Below are 18,425 nucleotides of genomic sequence, written 5' to 3' on the forward strand. Positions count from 1 at the left end.
TTATCAGCAGTGGAAGAGGCATCATCCAGAGGCAATGAGAAAAATTTGAGTATCGAAATTGAAAGTATTAGGGAAGAGAGATTACCACGAGGTATATTAAGCAGCGTGCCTCAGTAGGAAGCGATGTGAGCAGAGGCACACTTGTTACTCTGATCGCGAAACCGATGTCCCTGTGCTTCAGGAATTACAGGGAACGCCTCCCTATGCTGGCCCAGTCACCGGCTCCGCTGCGGCCGGACCGGCCCCGACCCAACCCCGAGCCCTTGTCCGCCCCGGGCAGCGCAGGGCGGGGCGGGCGGCGGGAGGAGCGAGCCCGGGCCGGACTGGCAGAGCACTCAGTGCCCGCCGCAGTGCCCGCCAGTGGGGAGGCTCCGCTGCTCTTCCTGCCGGGCTCTCCCCCGCCCGCGGCATGGCCGGGGCGCCGCGCCGGGAGCGCCTGTCCTTCCGCGCCTTCCGCGCCGCCCGCCCCGCCGGCTGCGAGTACGGCTACGGGCACGGCGAGGGGCTCAGCGCGCTGCGGGAGCGCGAGTTCCCCCGGCTCCGAGGTACCGCGGGCAGGGCTCCGGGGGCGGGCCGGGGGCGGGGGACGCCCGGGCCAGTCCCGGCTCGACTCGTCCCCGGCCGGGAAGTCGACGGTGTGAGGCAGCGGCGGCGGGGCGTGCCGGCAGCAGCGCAGCGCTCAGCCTGCCGCAGTGCTCGGCGCCACAGGGAGAGCACAGGAGGACGCTCTGCTCCCTCTCCCCTAATGCCCCAGAGGTGCCATGGGTTCACTAATAGGATTTTGATACAGCAACAAAATGCAAAGAGAGATATTAAGGACGGGGGCTGGAGGGGAGGGAGAAATAATATGGTAGAACAGCCCTTGTCTAGTGAAAGTTTGTGGTTAGACAGATCTTCGTGAACTACTTTTGCAGTTTTGTATAGACTTTCCCATCCCCGGTATAAAACGTCCTTGCACATACTACTTCAAATCTAATCGTGATGGTTATAAGACATTTATTGTACTTAAAGAGGTATCAATGCCTTTGATACTAGCACTTCAAAATACTTGGCGGGGGGGGGTGGGGGGTGGGGGTGGAACAAAGTAAGGAGTGGGGTAAATAACATCAGTTTGGGTGTCCTGAAACTGCTCTTTAGGCCACTCTTCCAGTTAAGAGTTTCATGTTACTACTCTTTTTTTGTAGTATCTTTGAATTTTTGTGATCAACACTGTGTTCTCACACAGGGGTGTTAAGAATGGAGCTACACTTTTCCTGTAGAGGAATGTGGAAAAAACTTAAGCTTAACAGGTTGAAGAGCTTTAAGTTTCAGTAAGTCAATTTCACAGTCTGATTTTAGACACATTAGTTGCATCACTGAAAATCTGAATGCAAGAAACTGTTTGTCCTAAAGTCAGAGTGTGAAAAATGGGTGTTTTGTAACTCAAACATTGTTTAGGCATCTAAGCAGATGACTTTTCAAACACCCAAGAATTGGACTCATTTCTCAGAGTTTTGCAATGAAACACCTGGTAATGAATGATGTCTGGTGGATCTGTCTGGATCCCAAAGAGAGGTTATTGCAAAGGCAGAGGATTAGGAGTTTTCCTCCAATTGAAAATGTCTTGGCTACTGCAGGCTACTGAGTTAAACTTTGGCTATGCAACCTACTAAAATAAAATGTAGATGATAGATAATTTAGTATATTTGCAGGAAAAGATAAATACAGGTATAAAATAGAATCTGCAACAATATTAGCTAATTAAAATCACATAATTATCTATGGTTGCAAATTCCTTCTATACTTTGTTTTCCTCTTTTAAATTTTAACATGTTATCCAATTCATAATTTGTCATCCATTGGTCTTGAAAGCTTGTCACCTCTGTGAGGAACCTCAATGTCCCTTAACTGATTGTTGTCCATGCATGTGGTGTCCTTTGTTTTAAAAAGAGTGGCATATCTCCTCTAGTAAAGAACTTATGCCTGAAAGTGACACCAGCAGTGCCAAACGAAAGGTGTCCAGGGACAGATTCCTAGGCTGTGTGTCTCCTGCCTTACATGTCTCTTTGTTTCAGAGCTGATTAATTGGACTAGTCCAGGACAGACTCCAGAAACTGGCTGACAGTATGAATGAGGCAGTATGAATGACAAGCAACATGCTTGTGTTTATATATTGGACTCTTTTTATTTATCCATGTGGATATAACCTCATTTTACGAAGGTCCTGATGCATTGATGTTGATGTTAAAAAGTTTTTTAAATCTCTAGATTTTGATGCCTTGTGAAAATAAGGCAAAGGAAAGGTGGCTATTGTAGAGGCTGGCAGCAGCAATAGTAAGTAAAGGAACCTTCTCTGACTGCCTTACCAAAAATGAGCATTTAGCTGCTCAAGCATTTTCATTGGCCTATCAGAACGTGCAGGTTGTGGAATGAGGTAGGAGTTTTATGTCTCTGGTGGTTTTGGATCAGTTCTGTAGATATGTCCTGACTGTACAGTTATTCACTAAGGAACTTGTAGCTGTTCACAGGGTTGACCTGCTGGGTGTCCCCCTACTGCACAGAGTTGCTGCAATTTTATCCCTTCTAGTAAAGAGCAATCTTAACTAGTTCCACTAGGCAAAAGATGAGTTCTACTTTAGGGAGTTAGCAGTAATCATAGAATCATAAAATGGTTTGGGTTGGCAGGGACCTTAAAGATCATCGAGTTCAAACCATACCCCAAGCCACAGGCAGGCACGCCTTCCACTAGATCAGGTTACTCAGAGCCCTATCCAGCCTGGCCTTGAACACCTCCAGGGATGTGGAGTTCACTCCCTCTCTGGGTAACCTGTTCCAGTGCCTAACTACCCTTAAAATAAAGAATTTTTTCCTAATATCTAATTCAAACCTGTCACCTTTCAGTTTGAAGCCATTCCCCCTTGTCTTATCAGTACATGTCTTTTTGTGAAAAGTCTCTCTTCAGCCTTCTTGTAGATGCCTTTACGTCCTGAAAGGAGCTCTGAGGTCTCCTCAGAGCCTTCTCCAGGCTGAGTAGCCCCAACTTAGCCTGTGCTGTATTTATGGCACATCTTAAAGATCTTTTCAGCATTACAGCTGGATAAAAATCCAGATTTTGCTGTGCACAATTTCACATGAACAGAATTTTTGGAGTCCCTGTCTAGATATCCATGAATTAAGCTTAATATTCCATTTTGGAAGTGTAATCTTATGAGCACCATGTGATAATAATTATTGCATATCAGTGTATTTGCTTCTTTCTGATTACTGATATTTTGTGGCGTTCACTCAGGGCATCTTGTGAAAATTATGTTCTTTGGGGAAGGGAGAAGTTTTTTTTTGTGTTACAAACCTTTGATTGTGTGTTGCTTGTGCTTCTGTTTTAGCACTAGCATGAACAGTTGTACGAATGCCTGTTGGGAAGAAAGTACAACAGATGCATATAGGAAACACTGGCTACCAGGTATACTGTGACACTAGGATTTTTGAAAGGTGGTCTGCCTGTGGTCCTATCAAAATCTTGGGGAGTTTCACTTATGGCTCCATCAGAAGGAAAGTAAGGCTCATACTCATTGTGTTGGGGATTTCCCCTTCAGTTTTTGCGAAGAGTTAAAAGGAACTGCTTTACTTACTTAAATCAGCAGGAATCTGTCTGTTTTGGCACAGAAGTCTTAGATTTTCCCTTTTAAGCCAAAGTTTATCTTCACTTTTGTAATTCAAGGGCTGTTAGCTGATGGCTAGAGAAGCCCCTTCTAAAAATATATGTGGAGTCTGTGAAATGGATCCCTGTTTCACAGGCAGCAGCATATGTGCAATATGTGACCTTGACTTTAATCTTGTGAGCAGTGTACCCTTATCTACAGTGTAGGATTTTAAATTGTGCTTTCAAAATGGATAAGGAAATCAGCAAGAGTTTATAGGTTCTGTTGTTAAGTAATGGGGATGAATATGCTTCTGTGATGTTTATCATAGCAAAGAAAATATCAGCTTCAGTTTGTATTGTGGTTTTAAAAAAGAAAAAAGCTGACATGTAATTTCAATGCAGCATTTAATCCCAAGATACTTTTCCACTTTCAGTTGTGTGCCAGTATTCTTCTCTAATATAGATGTGGTGGTTTAGTGGTAATGGTGGATGCAATGCACCAAATATTGGTGAGTGATTTAGCGCTGAAGAGTGATTTAGCTCAAGCCCTACAAAGCTGGGGAAGGCTCCCCTGTGCCAATCCCACCTGAGTCCCCAAAGCACCGCAGCCATGAAGAAAGGACATTCAGAGACCAGGAGGTCCGGTGGCAAAAGAAGCAAATTTTATTGGTGTGCCTTGTTTATATAGGGTTAGGCAGGGAAGGTTCTGGAAGGGTGTGTGGTGCAACGCCTCCTATTGGTCAAGGGTCATGCAAATAGGGGATTCAAAAATGGACCAATAGGGTGAAACATTATAACAACCAATAACAGAACAGGGATAACATCCAACAGGGATACCAAACTCTTGCCAATAGGAAGAAACGGCAAGAAATGCCAGAATAAATCCCTAAGAGATTATGGGAAGAAGAAACTTGGATAGGGGATGACTAAGGGAAAGTACAATAGGGAATCCATGATGGTTTTATTTAAACTGCGTCAATACTCCAAAACATCCTTAAAACAGCCATATTGTTATTATTATTACTTATTTTATTATTATTATTATTTATTTTTATTTATTATTATTATTATTATTATTAATATTATTATTATTATTATTATTACATTCCTGGTGTTCTCCCACACAGTGGGAGCTTTCTAAGAGCAATAAGCAGTGGACATCCATTCCCCAAATAAAAATCAGCATCTATTAGAAAGCATGTATTCTTTAAGGACTGATGACTATTTGAAGACAATTTTTAACTGAGGTGAGATGGACTGTAGCACTTAATGTCAAATCGGTTGCTGTTCTGTATTTGAACAATAGTCATGACAAATCATGTCTTGCTTTGATAGTATGAACATTTGTGATATGTGTGATTACATAAAACTAGTAATAATAATGTATCTTGCCTGTTAAACAAAAAGGAATGGCAATCTGAGCTTTGAGTAACAAAATTTGCCTTAGTTTCTTTGAAATGCAAATAATGTCCCATGAACTAGTCAGCTGTATGAGAACTTATTGTATCATTCAGTTAAGGAATAGCTGGGTACTGGATCTGACGTTACACAAAAATCAGTCTTTTTCCTTGTATTGCTGGTAATTATTTGCACTGAGACTTTGCTTGTAGAAAGGAGAATGAGAAAAACAGATCTCTCTGCACTGCAGTTGGTCCTTAGGGGCTCTGTTAGCAAAAGTCAGCTCTGTCCTCTGAGAACAGAAAAGCCTGTTCTGTCATGTTTGGGATAGTCTGGTGTTTTGGCTGAATTTCAGAAGTAGGAAATACGTTCTGGTGTGTCAGTTCAGAGTCGTTTTGTTGATAGGTAGCTGAGGCTCACATTTTGTGAAACTCATGAAGATGAGTGTGCTGTGAGCCTGAAGAGCTGTGCTCACCTCATGATTGCAAATGTAGGCGGGATCTCAGATTCTCTACTGCTTTGCCAGTTTGCTTTCCTTGTCAAACCAGATATTCTACTAGCCTTGTGTCTGAGGTTTTTTCTTTCTTTAAAAAAAAAAAAAAGAATAACCTGTGTATCCTAAAATAATTAGAGTGGGGTTTTTTTGGTTTGGTTTGGTTCTAGGTTTGGGTTTTTACATTGATGGAGGTTTTTGGGTTTTGTTTGGTTTTTGAATTGGTTTGGGGTTTTTTAAGACTACTCTGTTTGATCTTCTGTGTGCATATATGTTACTTTCTGCCGATTTCTTAGTTATTAGTATTTTTTATCTGTGGGAGAACCTTTTGGTCTCATTTTTTTATTGTTCTTGAAAACTAAGTGACTGTGTTTGCAGCAAAACCTTTCATAGTTAGGTTCTTTGAGTGATACTTTTCTCTGACCTAGTTAGCAATATACAAGTCTGATCATGCTCTTTTAAAAAGCTGTTTGATAATGAAGAGTAGGTTTATTTTGATTCATTTTTGTCTAAAGTCTATGCTGACCCAGAAGCAAGGTGTGTGCCATTTTATGGTCAGATGCAATGCTTTTTGAGTTCTGTGAGTCCTGCTACCCACCCATTGCTGGCCAGAGTTAAGCCAGGCAGCTACAGTCAAACAGAAACTCCTGGAAAGAACAAATTATTCTGCCCATGTGCAGAGATTGGTTTACCTTAATGTTAATCAAGTGTTTACCTCCCCTACCAAAATGACAGCAAAAGCAGTGTGTAGGGGAAGGATGAGACTGCTTTTTTATCTTGTTGGATAATTCTGTATAGCTAGAAGAGCTGCTAATTGTGCTGGAGAATGTCTGACCGAGTTACCTTATCTCTAGCTCATCCTGAACAGAGGTAAAATCTAAACTTTTTTATTTTTATATCTAAAGCTGAGAGCTCCTCTTCCTAGCAACTGTGCAAGTATTTTCACTCTCTCCTCAGTGTCTGTGAGATCTCTGCTGATCTGCTCCTGTTCTCAGTAGGCTCTCTGTCACAGCATGATTTGATTTTATGCAACACCTTTTTTATTACTTAGAGGGGAAAGGAAAAGAAATTGTCTTTATTTAAGAAGGCTGCTGGTGGACAGTTTGAAATGCTAGAAGATGACTGGGAAGATGTATTTAATGGGTGGAGGAGGTATCACAAAAAGACGTGGCAGTATGGGAAGTGTAACCTCACAACTACATGACAATCATTTTGTAACAACAAAGAATATATGCTTCTGTAAAGCCTTAATGCTTCCTGTTAATTTCAATTCAGCATTTATCTAAATAAGTTCTTATCTAAATAATTGATATGATAGACGAAGCATGTGTGGAACATAAAGTGGATTTAGTACCAAATGTGGTAACAGTAGCTGTATGTTAGTTTCAGATGTTTTCCTCTGCCTTCTTAGAAGTAGCAGATAGTGTTTGGGAGTTCCTTACTTTGCATTTCAGAATTCAGAAGATGGTTTGCTCTGTGCAGGACTGATCTTTCAATTGCTGTTCTTGATGAACATAGTTCTAAAAGTAGAGTAGCCGTTGCAATATTTCATTGCTGAATATAGTTTAGTTACTTTAGTTAGAGGGAAAAAAATCTGAAAGTTACAAGTTATCTTTCCTCTTTCTTGAATTGTACTATTCAGAGTAATAGCTATGATTCATTTTTTACTTGAGATCTGGTGGTGTAATACCTATATAAAGATGTTCACTGAACCTTTACTCTGGCTCTGTAATCGCCTGTGTCACATAGTACAAGGCATTTAAAACACTGCCTGGAATACAGAAATATGGAGCAGAAGAGCAAAGTCCCAAACCTTCTAAGCCTAATACAGTTGACATGAACTCAAAATATTCAGGGGTATTTTACAAATAAGTAGTTGATCGATTGGAACTAGATTCTTTGCAACAGGAAATAATCATATGTGGACATTAGATTTTTTAAATCAATATTACATTTGGAAAGATAATTTATGGAACGCCTCAGATGCTGCAGGGTATCAGCCACCCATTAAAAAAATTTGCACTTTTAATTAAAAGATACATTATCTCTAAAATTAATATCTGTACAAGATATGTATTAGTATTTGAAAGTATTGAAACAGCAGATGTTCTACTTAGGAAAACACAAGATACTTCTTATCTCTAACTCAAAAAATTGGAAATGCACCAAAATCTTATTCCTACAAAATCCCTCATTGGTGGTGCTTCCTACCTTCTGTTGCCTTTGTCTTCTTTTAGATTTTGCTGTTTGGCCTCCTCTGTTGTTATAATGTTGCTACATGTGAGATGTGTACTGATTTCTTCCCAGCCTATTTATGAATGATGCATGTCTGATTTAATTTTTTTTAATTTGAAATGTAAGATTATAAATTAAAGAGTGTATGTATGTTTCCAGACAGGAGTTATCTGCTGCTGGTGTTCCTCCACTTGTACTGGAATTTGCTTTTCAAAATCAGAAACTGGCATAGGACACTCTTGAAATTTCCACTATATGTTACGGTAGCAATTCCTGTCTCTGAGCTACTTGTTAATGATGCTCCCAGTCTAAGGGCAAACAAACAGAGAGGTGAGAGGTGAGTTTTTCTTGATTAGCTTGATTCATGGCAGGCTTGGTATCAGAGAGATGCTGCAGAGGCATTGCTTGGGTGTGAAGAGACTGTCATTGAATTCAGGAAGACCAAACTGCAGAGTGCTGCATAGTAAAAAGCATTGATATGAGAGGGTGATAAATGAATAGACAGCACAATATGTTTGCACAGCAAGAGGCTAGTAGAATGTTTTACTCCGAGATGGAATTTAGAAATTAGAATGAGCTCCCAAATGTCTCAGGCTTTTTATAACAGGTTGTCTTGGCCCAAGCCATCGATGCAGATGTTTTCCTTTATGTGACACTAAAGTTATTAGTAAAGTGGGTTTTTAATTTTTTTTTTGCTTCCCAGAACTTAAAAAGAGGAGTAAATAAAAATAAATTCTTGTTAAGAATATGTCAGCTTAGGTATAATTTTGGTATAATTTTTTTCTCTTCCTTAGTTAATAATGCTGTTTCTGTTACCATGTCTGTGTATTGAGAACCAGTAGCTGGTTCCTGTCACACTTGGTAGGAGGGGAAATGTTTTTTGGAGGCGTTAGGAAAAAGGTGGTGTCAAGACTGAAGGTGTGGGACAGGGATGTCAGAATTATGGAGAAATGGGTACCATAGGGCAGGGAAGCAAAAAGACAGGCCACAAAACTTGACTAATTAAGTCAGACTTATTTAGTTTAATTGCTAATGAGGCAAATTGTTATGCTTCTGGCAGTATTCATGGCAGCCCAGATAGATCCAGTGCCATGGTGCGCTTTGCCCATTTACTGTCTGTCCTGCTGTAGAGAAGCGATGGTCTGCGAGATGCCTGTGATGGGGATGTGACCCCAGGTAGGCAGCTCTTCTGAGAGTGTCATGTAGGAAAACACTTAAGTTGCTGTTTTTGCAGTACAAGAAACACACATAGTAAACTGGAAGGCAGAACTTTCGGAGAGAAATCTTTCTCTCCCCACTATTTTATTTCCCCCTTCTTACTTTCAGCATTGTCCTGACTCACTTCTTGTTTCTTGTAGCAGTTGGGGAATATGGCTTTTAGAAGAGAAGTTGAAAACTTATGTGCTTTCTGTGCTTATTCAGATTAGTTCCTGGAGCACCGGGATTTAAAATGCTTTTAAAAGAAAACTAAGAACATGACAGGACAGGAGTTTTGTCACTTACGGTCTTACTAAAAGAGAGAGATGTGATCACAAGGATGTGATATTTTTGTGATATCATTAGCTGAGGAAAAATGATTACACAACTAAACTTACTTCTTCTAGAAATATGCAGAATAAAGTTCTAAACTGAAATTTTGAGAGATGGCAGGAAGTTTCTTTGAAGTGATAGTCATTAATTAAATTAATGTTGTGTGAATCAATTCAATTAATGCACAATTAAACACCAAATATCACTGTTTATACTCCTTTGCAAACTTGTGAACAGGTCAGGTGAAGTAACACAGTCATCAGAAAGTTTGTTTTCTAATTTTTTCCTGAGGAAAAAATTGAAGTCCAGGTTTTTTCCACATTTTTGTGTTCATGCCACACAGCACATTAAGTTTTCATAGTTCAGTAATTTGGAGCTGATGGTATCAATAATGTGTTTCAAGTTATGTTGCCTTTCTTTAAAAAAAAAGGACTTTGTATTGCTGTTGAGTAAAATACACTCTTTGTCTGCTGTGCCATTCATTTCCCAAGTAACTTATTAAGGAGTGTAACTTATTAAATATGTGACTTGGAGTTGCATTTTTATATACCTACCTATAATTTGTTTTAGTGGTAAACAGTTGCAATTGACTGAAAAACAAAATATTACTTGGCTGCTCTGGCAGTATGCAATTTTTTATACATCATCTTTGATTCATCACACTAGGAAAATATTAAGTACAGATTTAATCAATCTAAGGAGTGGGTAAGCCCAGTGAGGAGAGTGTGACTTTTCTTAACATTCTATCTAATCTCAGTTTTGATGGACAATTTGCATTGATAATGCACATTGCCTTCTCGTGAGACTGGATAAAAGCATATAAATGAAAATGGTTAACTAGCAAGAACTCCTTACCTGATGGATTGAATGGCACAAAATGAAAGACTGCATGAAAAAGGGAAGCCTTTGCCATCCTCAGACATGCTACTTTCTTCTGCCTATCCACACAAACTCACTAGTATTGCTTAGCTGAGAAGCTGACTGAACCAATATTCAGACAAAACTGTGTGTAGACTATTGAACTCTGTTGCTGGTCATAGAGTTTGTGTTCACAAATAAATGAAACACTTGATCAGTTACTCAGAAGTAGCATATTCTTGTCAAGCACTGGAATGGGCTGCCCATGGAGGTGCTGGAGTCACTGTCCCTGGAGGTTTTCAAAAAGTGACTGGACATAGCACCTAGCTTTATGGTTTAGTTGACAAGGTGCTGATTGGTCAAAAGCTGGACTCAGAGATCTTGGAGGTCTTTTCCAACCTTAATGATTCTATGATATCATGGAAGGTTGTCATTAAATATAGCAATATGATAATGTTCCTCTGCTTATCGTCTTAGCATAGATGTTTAGTGACAGGTACAATGCTGCCAAGACAGCCTAATATTACAGATGCAGGATGACTGTTTGCCCTTCTAAAATTAATACTAGTTTAAGTACATAAAAATGTATGCCCTTTAAATTCATTAGAAGTGACTTGGGAGACTTGCAGTACGTAAGAAATAAACTAAAAGCTATGAAAGATATATTTTGGGTAATGTAAATTTCCATGAAAGATACATTAAAATGCATAAAATAACTTTTCAGGGATGGCTGCAAAGGTGTACTTGTAAGATAGACGAAGAAAATAAGAATGTGGCACCTCTGAATTGCACTGCAGCTCATTTTTCCTGGGACAGTGCAGTTTTCATGGCACCTGCAGTTTCATCTTTGTCCTTCAGGATCAGTTCCAGAGAAACAGTTCAACTTCTCTAATAATCAGAAAATTATTAATATGTTTTGCTTCTGTGGACTAAACCCAGAGTAAAGGCTCTGATTTTGGGTTTAGGTGGAAATTTAGCTTTTCATTTATTAGAATAGCAGCTATTCATGTACTCACACCTAGCCAATGGCTGTATAGAATTAAAGTGGTTCTCCTATGAGTCAGCACTGCCATGGCCCCAGTTTCTACTGACCCACTGGGAGAGATTGGGAGAGAGAAGACAAAGCCTTCCTGTAGCACTGTATCAAAACAAGTCCTCCATTCCCTGTTTTTCAGTATCAACTTGCCCAAAGGGTGGGGGCTACTCCAGTGAAATGTTCTCTAGTGGTTGAAACCATCTATTTCTCCCTCTTAAAACTCACCTTCTTGGCTGTGCTTGGAAGCCTTTAGTGTGACGTTGAGTACTTTATGAATGATGAAAAAGTATAAGTTTTAGTGAATTACATCAACACTTTTTTTGGCAAGTTTCCTTGCCATCTGGTATTTTTCAAGTGTTGCAAGAAATATTCCCCTCTTTGTCCTCCAGATGTCAAATATAAAAACACCTGCTTTAGCTGGAATATTTATATCCCGATTAGCAATAATGAAGGCAAATCCAGCTTTTTAGCTCATGGAAGCTGAAGCTACCCATTTAAAAAAATTATGAAAACATCTTTTCCTTTGGATGTGTGGGCTGTTGTGGAGTTCACAGTGTGTAAGGCTTGTTTGGAGGCACTCTGTCGATTTTCAAAGCTTTGCATCACTAAGCATGACAGCTCCTGAGAGATTAAATAGCTGTTACCATCAGACCTTTAAGCAGTTTTTCTTCCATTTCTGCAAGTACAGGGAAGGATAGGTGTACTTGTAAAGTGTCATGAGGATTAGACTGCAGCACTTCCTGGATAAATTTCAGTGCCACTGAAGAGGGGGGAGCAGTACCACATACTATCTTGACAGCTGTCATGTTTCAAAAGTATTCAGTCAGATCTTCAAATCTGAGTGCTAGATACTATGTGGGTACATCTAACCTCCAATACCAGTCATTTCTGCTTCTGTTTTCTTCCATTCTAGTGGTAGAAATGTGGCTAGGTACTAAATTAATCCAAAAGCAGTTTACAATGATCTCTCCTCAATCTTACATGTAAAATGATTTACAATGCATCGGTATTTGGAAGTCTGGGGGAAAACTTCCCTGTGGCTAATTCCCACTTCTTCAAATGCTTCCTAAAACTTTGTCTTTAGAAAATGTATTGTGTCTTTAAAATGTATCTGGATTGGTTTACATGTGTTTTATTGAAACAGCATGAGAATCTCTCAAATGAGTAAAATTGATACTTATAAAAATCTTCTAGATATGAGGAGTGGGGCATGGAAGGGAGCCTCTTGGGTTTTTTCCTTTAGGACGAGAGACTGGGGGGTGGAATTGGTCTGTTTGGGGTTTTTTGTTTTATAATCTAGCTACATGACTTGTGGTTTTTCTAGTCACTTTGCATCTCCTTTCATTTATTTTTCCTTTTTTAGCTATGGATTGACTTTCTCCTTAGTTGTAGAACAGAAAAATAACTGAATCCAGAGGAGAAACTTTACTGTGCATGCAGTGTTGCATACATAGAATCCACTTCACTGTGTACTCTGTGTGGAATGACACAGGAGAAAACAGCAGGCTAGTCTAACATATACAATCTCTGGATATATGTTGGTTGAGGTTCCTGGCTTGTAGTCAGGAATATATGAGAAAAAATAAAACACTAGAGAAAAAAGGTATATAAGGAATAATCTATTCTAATCAAAACATTGTTTCTTATTGTTTTCCCACCAAGCAATCATTACAATGGGTATATATACAAATACAAACATAAATAAATACAAAAAACCCAGCTCTATCCTTATAAATCCAGGAATTTTACTCTCCCTGTAGTGAGAACACAAATTGCCCAACTGTCATCTTTCATAGCAGAAATAAGAAAAGTGTTTCAAGTTCAAAGTGGGATAGGGGGAAAAAGAGCATGTGTTAGTCATAGGGAAAAGTGTGCCCTCAATGCCTTTCTTATTGTCCCTCTGTGAAAAGAAATGGAAGAAGAAAAGCCCATAATTTGCTCTGTAGAAAAAAAAGTAGTCTGTGTATACCATGCAGTAACTGATGTCATGAGGTTCACTTTATCACTATACCCTGACTTTCTGTGGAGGCAAAAGTACCAGATATCTAGTGTGTGTATGAAATATTGATGATTACGTGCTATTCATCTGGAAACAAATCACACATGGAACCTGCATTATGTTCTGTGCATTATGTTCTAATTGCCTGGGATCATTCTAGCTTTACTGTTGGGGAGCCATTAATTGCCTTATGGTGAAAATTACATAACATAATAAGGATCATTTTCATTTTTGTATTTATGGCACAAATTTGGAGAGGAGTTTTTAGGAGTAAAGGGATCTGGAATGAAACACGTAGAACCAATTGTTGTATGCACTGAGTCTGAGGCATTCTGTGAGTTATCATTGTGTCAGAGTATTTGACCCAGATTTTTTGCCCTTAGTTGTTTGAATTTTGTATACTCTAATTTGAAATGTGGTGGCAGATTGAGGCATCTGACTGAACCAGATTTACAATACTTGTGATCTTACAATTCTTTGAAAATCATGTCCTTTTTGAGGTAACTGTAACTAAGGATACAAATGAGGGCACCCATAACCTCATAATTTTAAAATTTAATTTTTTATTTAATGACTTTGATTTTCTTGTTGCTTTGCTTGGAGTTATAATTCTTTCTCTTACATTTTACAAAACCCTGACCCATACTTTGTCCTTTCTGTGCTCTGCTGGGAACCTTTTGTAACTATTTCAGAATGTTGTTTTGATGTATTTAGGTTTTTCATTTTTACATCTCCTGGGTATTCTTTTGGTGAAAAATGTTCATGCACTTTTACTAAAAAAATTAAATAGGAAATACAAATTACTTTCATCCTAATGACAAATAAGTAGCTTTAAAATGCAACTGATAGGAGTCAAATGTGCTACTGTTGCCTTAAACGTATTTGCTTTGAGGGAATAGGGTAATATTGTGTCCACAAGCACAAATTCAACAAAAACTAGAGGTTTTTTTATATAATAAGAGCTCATTACAGAAATATATATATATATGTTATATATCTCACTGCTATTCTGAGATGTTACTTCTAGTTATAGCAAGTCTAAGGAAGTATTTTAAAATTAGCAGTGCATGAATTGGCTTTGAAATAGTAGCAAATGACTATTATTTTCCAATTATGATAATATTTTCCATTATTAATATGATAATTCATTGTCATAAATAATGCCAGCCTCACTTAAAATGCCTCTCCACCCTCACTTGATGTTACAGAATCAGTTCCTGAACTTCTTAGCTTGTATAACTCTCCATGTGTCACTTGACAGCCTTTGCCAATGTAAGGCACAGGTGTGTGCAGCCATCTGGTGTGTTCGGCGTTTGTAGAAGGGGCTGTAAAGAGGCAGCAGGCTTTGCCCTGGCTGTGGAACTCCAGCAGCTCCAGCACTTCAGAGTGGCTGTGCTACTTATGGAGGCTCCACATAGGAAATTGCTACTCATACTCAGGATCCAGTCCTGTGCTCAGTTCTGGAGTCAGAGTATACTATGTGTGGTTTTACCTAGATACTATTTTCAAGTACCTTGTGTCAGAAGTTGAGTAAGATATGTTCTATGAATATTATATCTGGTCTTGTAATTTTTTTTCAAATATTGCATGGTTTGTGGAGGAAGACCTTGATTTTTAAATACATAAAGTTTTCTCAGCTGCCTATAGGCAAAGTGCAAGAGCTGGTGTTGTGGCAGGGTTGTGATTTTAAGTTCAGAGTTCAGAGATTAGGGAAACTGGAATATATGGTTTTCTATGCATAATGCTTTACTCATTTTCAAAGCTAGTCTAGTGTTAGTGAGGCCATTTGTATTTAGTACTTCGAATAATTTATGGTGAAATTATAATTCTCTTTAATTTCTAAAGAAGAAACCCTTTAATTGAGAGGAATTATACTATGATTTTGTGAAGCATATCAAAATATTTTTCAGGTGTGTCCTTATAAAATTGTGATAATATTGTAATTGTTTTGTTGCTGGGTCCATTAAAAAACCAAAAAAGGAACAACTGTGAAACTCATTTTTGTAGTGAAAGGTATCCACTGGAAGGTTGTTACCAAATATGAAATTCTGTAAGTTTGTATCAGTAGTGTCAGACTGTTACTGGGTTTATGATGCTCAGATATTTATATCTCTTAGTACTAACGTAAAGTGGACTAACTTCAACAGGTGCCCCAAATACTTTTATTTAAACATAGAGCATCCTGATACAAAAAGTAGAGGAGGAGTAGTTCACTGAGTGGATTTGCGTTGAGATGAACAGAGCTAGAACTCAGTCCCCAGTACTGGAATTCTCCAGGGAATTTCAAGTTAGAACTGTATCTAACTCTCTTCAAAGACATCCACAGGTAACTATTGTTATTGTATTGTTCCTAAATGCTGGTATTGTTTTTCTTGATTGTTGATGCTGTTTGTAGATGTTAGTTTTGATTGAGATTGAAAGCAGATGTGATAACTTCTAGGTTATCACTTTGCTAAAATTATCAAAATGTACAGTTAGAGAGGCACTAAGGAAGAGAAGGTGGAAAAGACCTGTAAGGGAAGAGAATCTTCAGATTCACATCTGCTTTTCCTTATGTTCTGCTACAAGAAGCAACATGGAAATACTAATTAACCTCTTAAGGGAATACTTATGTACATATATTCATATACCCATCTCAGTGCTTCATACACAGGCATATTTGTGCATATTTGTAAATAAAGGTGTATAATATGTGCTTAGAGGAAACACTTAATCACCTGGATACCTTGAATACACCTCAGGAGCCGTTCTTCATTTGATGTAACTAGTAAGCTGATGCAATTTTGAGATTCTGTTGCTGTTGCCTGTTATTATAGCCCTCCTGTTCCTTTCATCAATTAATTATTACAAATGTTGCACTTTTAAAATTGGTATCTAGACTTCTGGAAAGTGTACGCTTGCCCAAGAGACTGATGATGTCCTGTAGATGCCAGGTGAGGATGTAGCAATATAAGCAGTCCAGCACATTTATTAAAGGAAGGAAAACTTCACTTGTTTCAATGGTCATTAAGATCATATCCCAGCTCTTTAACTTGGCCTGGAACCAGAAAGGTGATCAGTGCAGTATGTTTAGGAAGCACTGATTATAGTGGGCTTGTTAATGGTTTAACTCAGTCTGGATACCTTGTTCTGTGTTCTCATGTTTGAATGGAGCTTTGCAGAGTTGAGGCCCCTGTGACCTGAAGGCAAAGTTCTGCTTTGGTTATTCATTGTAGTACAGTGGAAACATGGTCAGACTTCACATGGGTTCCTTTTGACTCACTGGACTTTGGAAAAGACTTTTTTTGTCAGGTTGCAGCCCTTCAAGTTCAGAGAGCCTGTCCTCTGAAATTATAATATCTGGAAGAGCTACAAGCTCCTCCTTCTAAACAGCTTAATGGCAGTGTCCAGCAGTGAATTGTTGCTGTCCAAAGTCAGGTTCAAAGTAATGAGCAAGCTTCCAAAAGCTGTGTCACTTGTTAACTATCCTTTAGAAAATGGGTTCTAAATGATGTGTTTGTGTTAGCAGCTCAAGAGGTTTTTAGTTTTCTTTTAGAAAGCTTTAGCATTCTGAACATCAGCGAAGCTAAAAAAAAATAGAGTATCTGTAAGCTTCATGCTGTTGTTCCTATTTAAAGCAGGCCTGTGTTGGATAGGATTTCTCTCACATACTGCTGCATTCAGACTTACTCATTAAGAAGCCTGTAGTTCTGTCAGAATTAGATAACAAATCTCTGCAGTTGTCATACTGTTTTGGACTTAAAAACTGTGGTTTCCTAAACCAGTATTTTTTTAATAAATGTACTTTTTCATTCCTAGTACATTCCTGAAAATGGTTGTTGAAGAATTTGAATTAGGAAAGACCCCTAATAAATGGAAAAGAAACTTGAGGAAACTAAATTAGACAAAATATATGAAGTTAATAACAGAACATTTATGACAATTGCATACCTATTAAATTATTGACAGCAAACTGCTATGATTATTTTAGTGGGAATTTTTTTAAAATAGATTTTTTTAACTGAAGTATTACAATTTTATGGAGGTATAAGGAAATTATAGTCAGTCCTAAAAAAATTTACAAAGTAATTCTTATTTTAAAAACTCCCTAAATAAGAAATACATTTATTTAATGAGTTATGTTATTGACATCTGTATAATGTGGTCAATGAACTATTACTGAAGTAAAGTTACAGCAATTGAGTATAATCTTACCATTTAGATTGTTCTGTTTATACTTGAATAGTTTCATCTGAGGTGAAACTTGGATCAAATTCCCATAAAGTAAGAGTTAAACTGTCTTGCCTTGTAGGGAGTTGGTGCTCAAAGATTTTATGATGGGAAAATGCCTAGACTAACCCACTACAAATGTAGAAGAAAAGCTTATACATACTTTTTCATGTATACTTACTATCTCCTTAGTAAAATCTCAGTATTTCTATGTCTTATTAAAATTAAATTCTTCATGATAAACAGTAAGTAGCTACTCAGTAGCAGTACTGAAACTTCTATACTTAACATTTTTGTGCACTGTTGTTGATGTCCCATGTTTATGGTTTCAGTTTATGTTGGGGACTGCTCACTGGTGAAAAGGTGATACAGGTGGTCTTGGTCAAGTATTATATGTGGACATTTCAAGCATTAAACGCCTCCTTGGTTTAGTATTGCTGGTTTTTTGTTACTGCACTGCAATCAATTAGGAGTGTAAATCAGGTGATGAGTAACAAGAGTGTAAGCCAAGAGATATGGATATCTTGGTCTAAGGAGTTATTTCCCCTGTAAAGTTAGGGAAACTTACTCTAGCTTTCCAAAATTGGAATTATCATTCATTAAGAATAAAGGAAGATTACATTTTTAGCCAGAGAAGGTGGAAGGGTATTACTGTGTTGTCAAGGGAGAAATACCTGTTGAAGCCGAGTGGGTGAATGAAGATAGATATTAAAGCAAAACAACACTGACATGAGAATACGCTGATCATAGAAAAGCATGGTCTAGACGTTAAGATGTAGTTTCTTACTAGGAAGATGAAATTCTGAAGCATTGTTCTGGTTTGAGCAAGGTAGACTACCAACTGTTTTTCATATGGAAGTAGTTTGGTTGATGAATGTGGTTGTGTGTTGCAGCAAAGGACTGCCCACTCCAGGCCAGGAGAATCTTCTCAGACCTCTTATCTTATGAGAGTGTGGTATTGATCAACAGTCCTCACACTCTTCATTTCACAATCTTTGAATTTATGCACAGTTCCTCTTGGTAACATAGTCATTTGGTTTTACATATT

The 18,425-nt window shown here is 38.3% G+C and overlaps 1 protein-coding gene across 1 annotated transcript in view; it reads left to right on the top strand.

The window, feature by feature from the left end:
• The first annotated feature begins 303 nt into the window (after positions 1-303).
• Positions 304-18,425, top strand: part of MOCOS (molybdenum cofactor sulfurase) — a 225,603-nt gene continuing 207,481 nt past the window's right edge. The window contains exon 1 of the mRNA XM_071553581.1: positions 304-545. Coding sequence (XP_071409682.1) covers positions 410-545 — 136 coding nt within the window. The 5' untranslated portion in view covers positions 304-409. The remainder of the gene's footprint in view (positions 546-18,425) is intronic.

This window comes from Pithys albifrons, chromosome 4 (assembly GCF_047495875.1).
Source record: "Pithys albifrons albifrons isolate INPA30051 chromosome 4, PitAlb_v1, whole genome shotgun sequence".
NCBI lineage: Eukaryota > Metazoa > Chordata > Aves > Passeriformes > Thamnophilidae > Pithys > Pithys albifrons.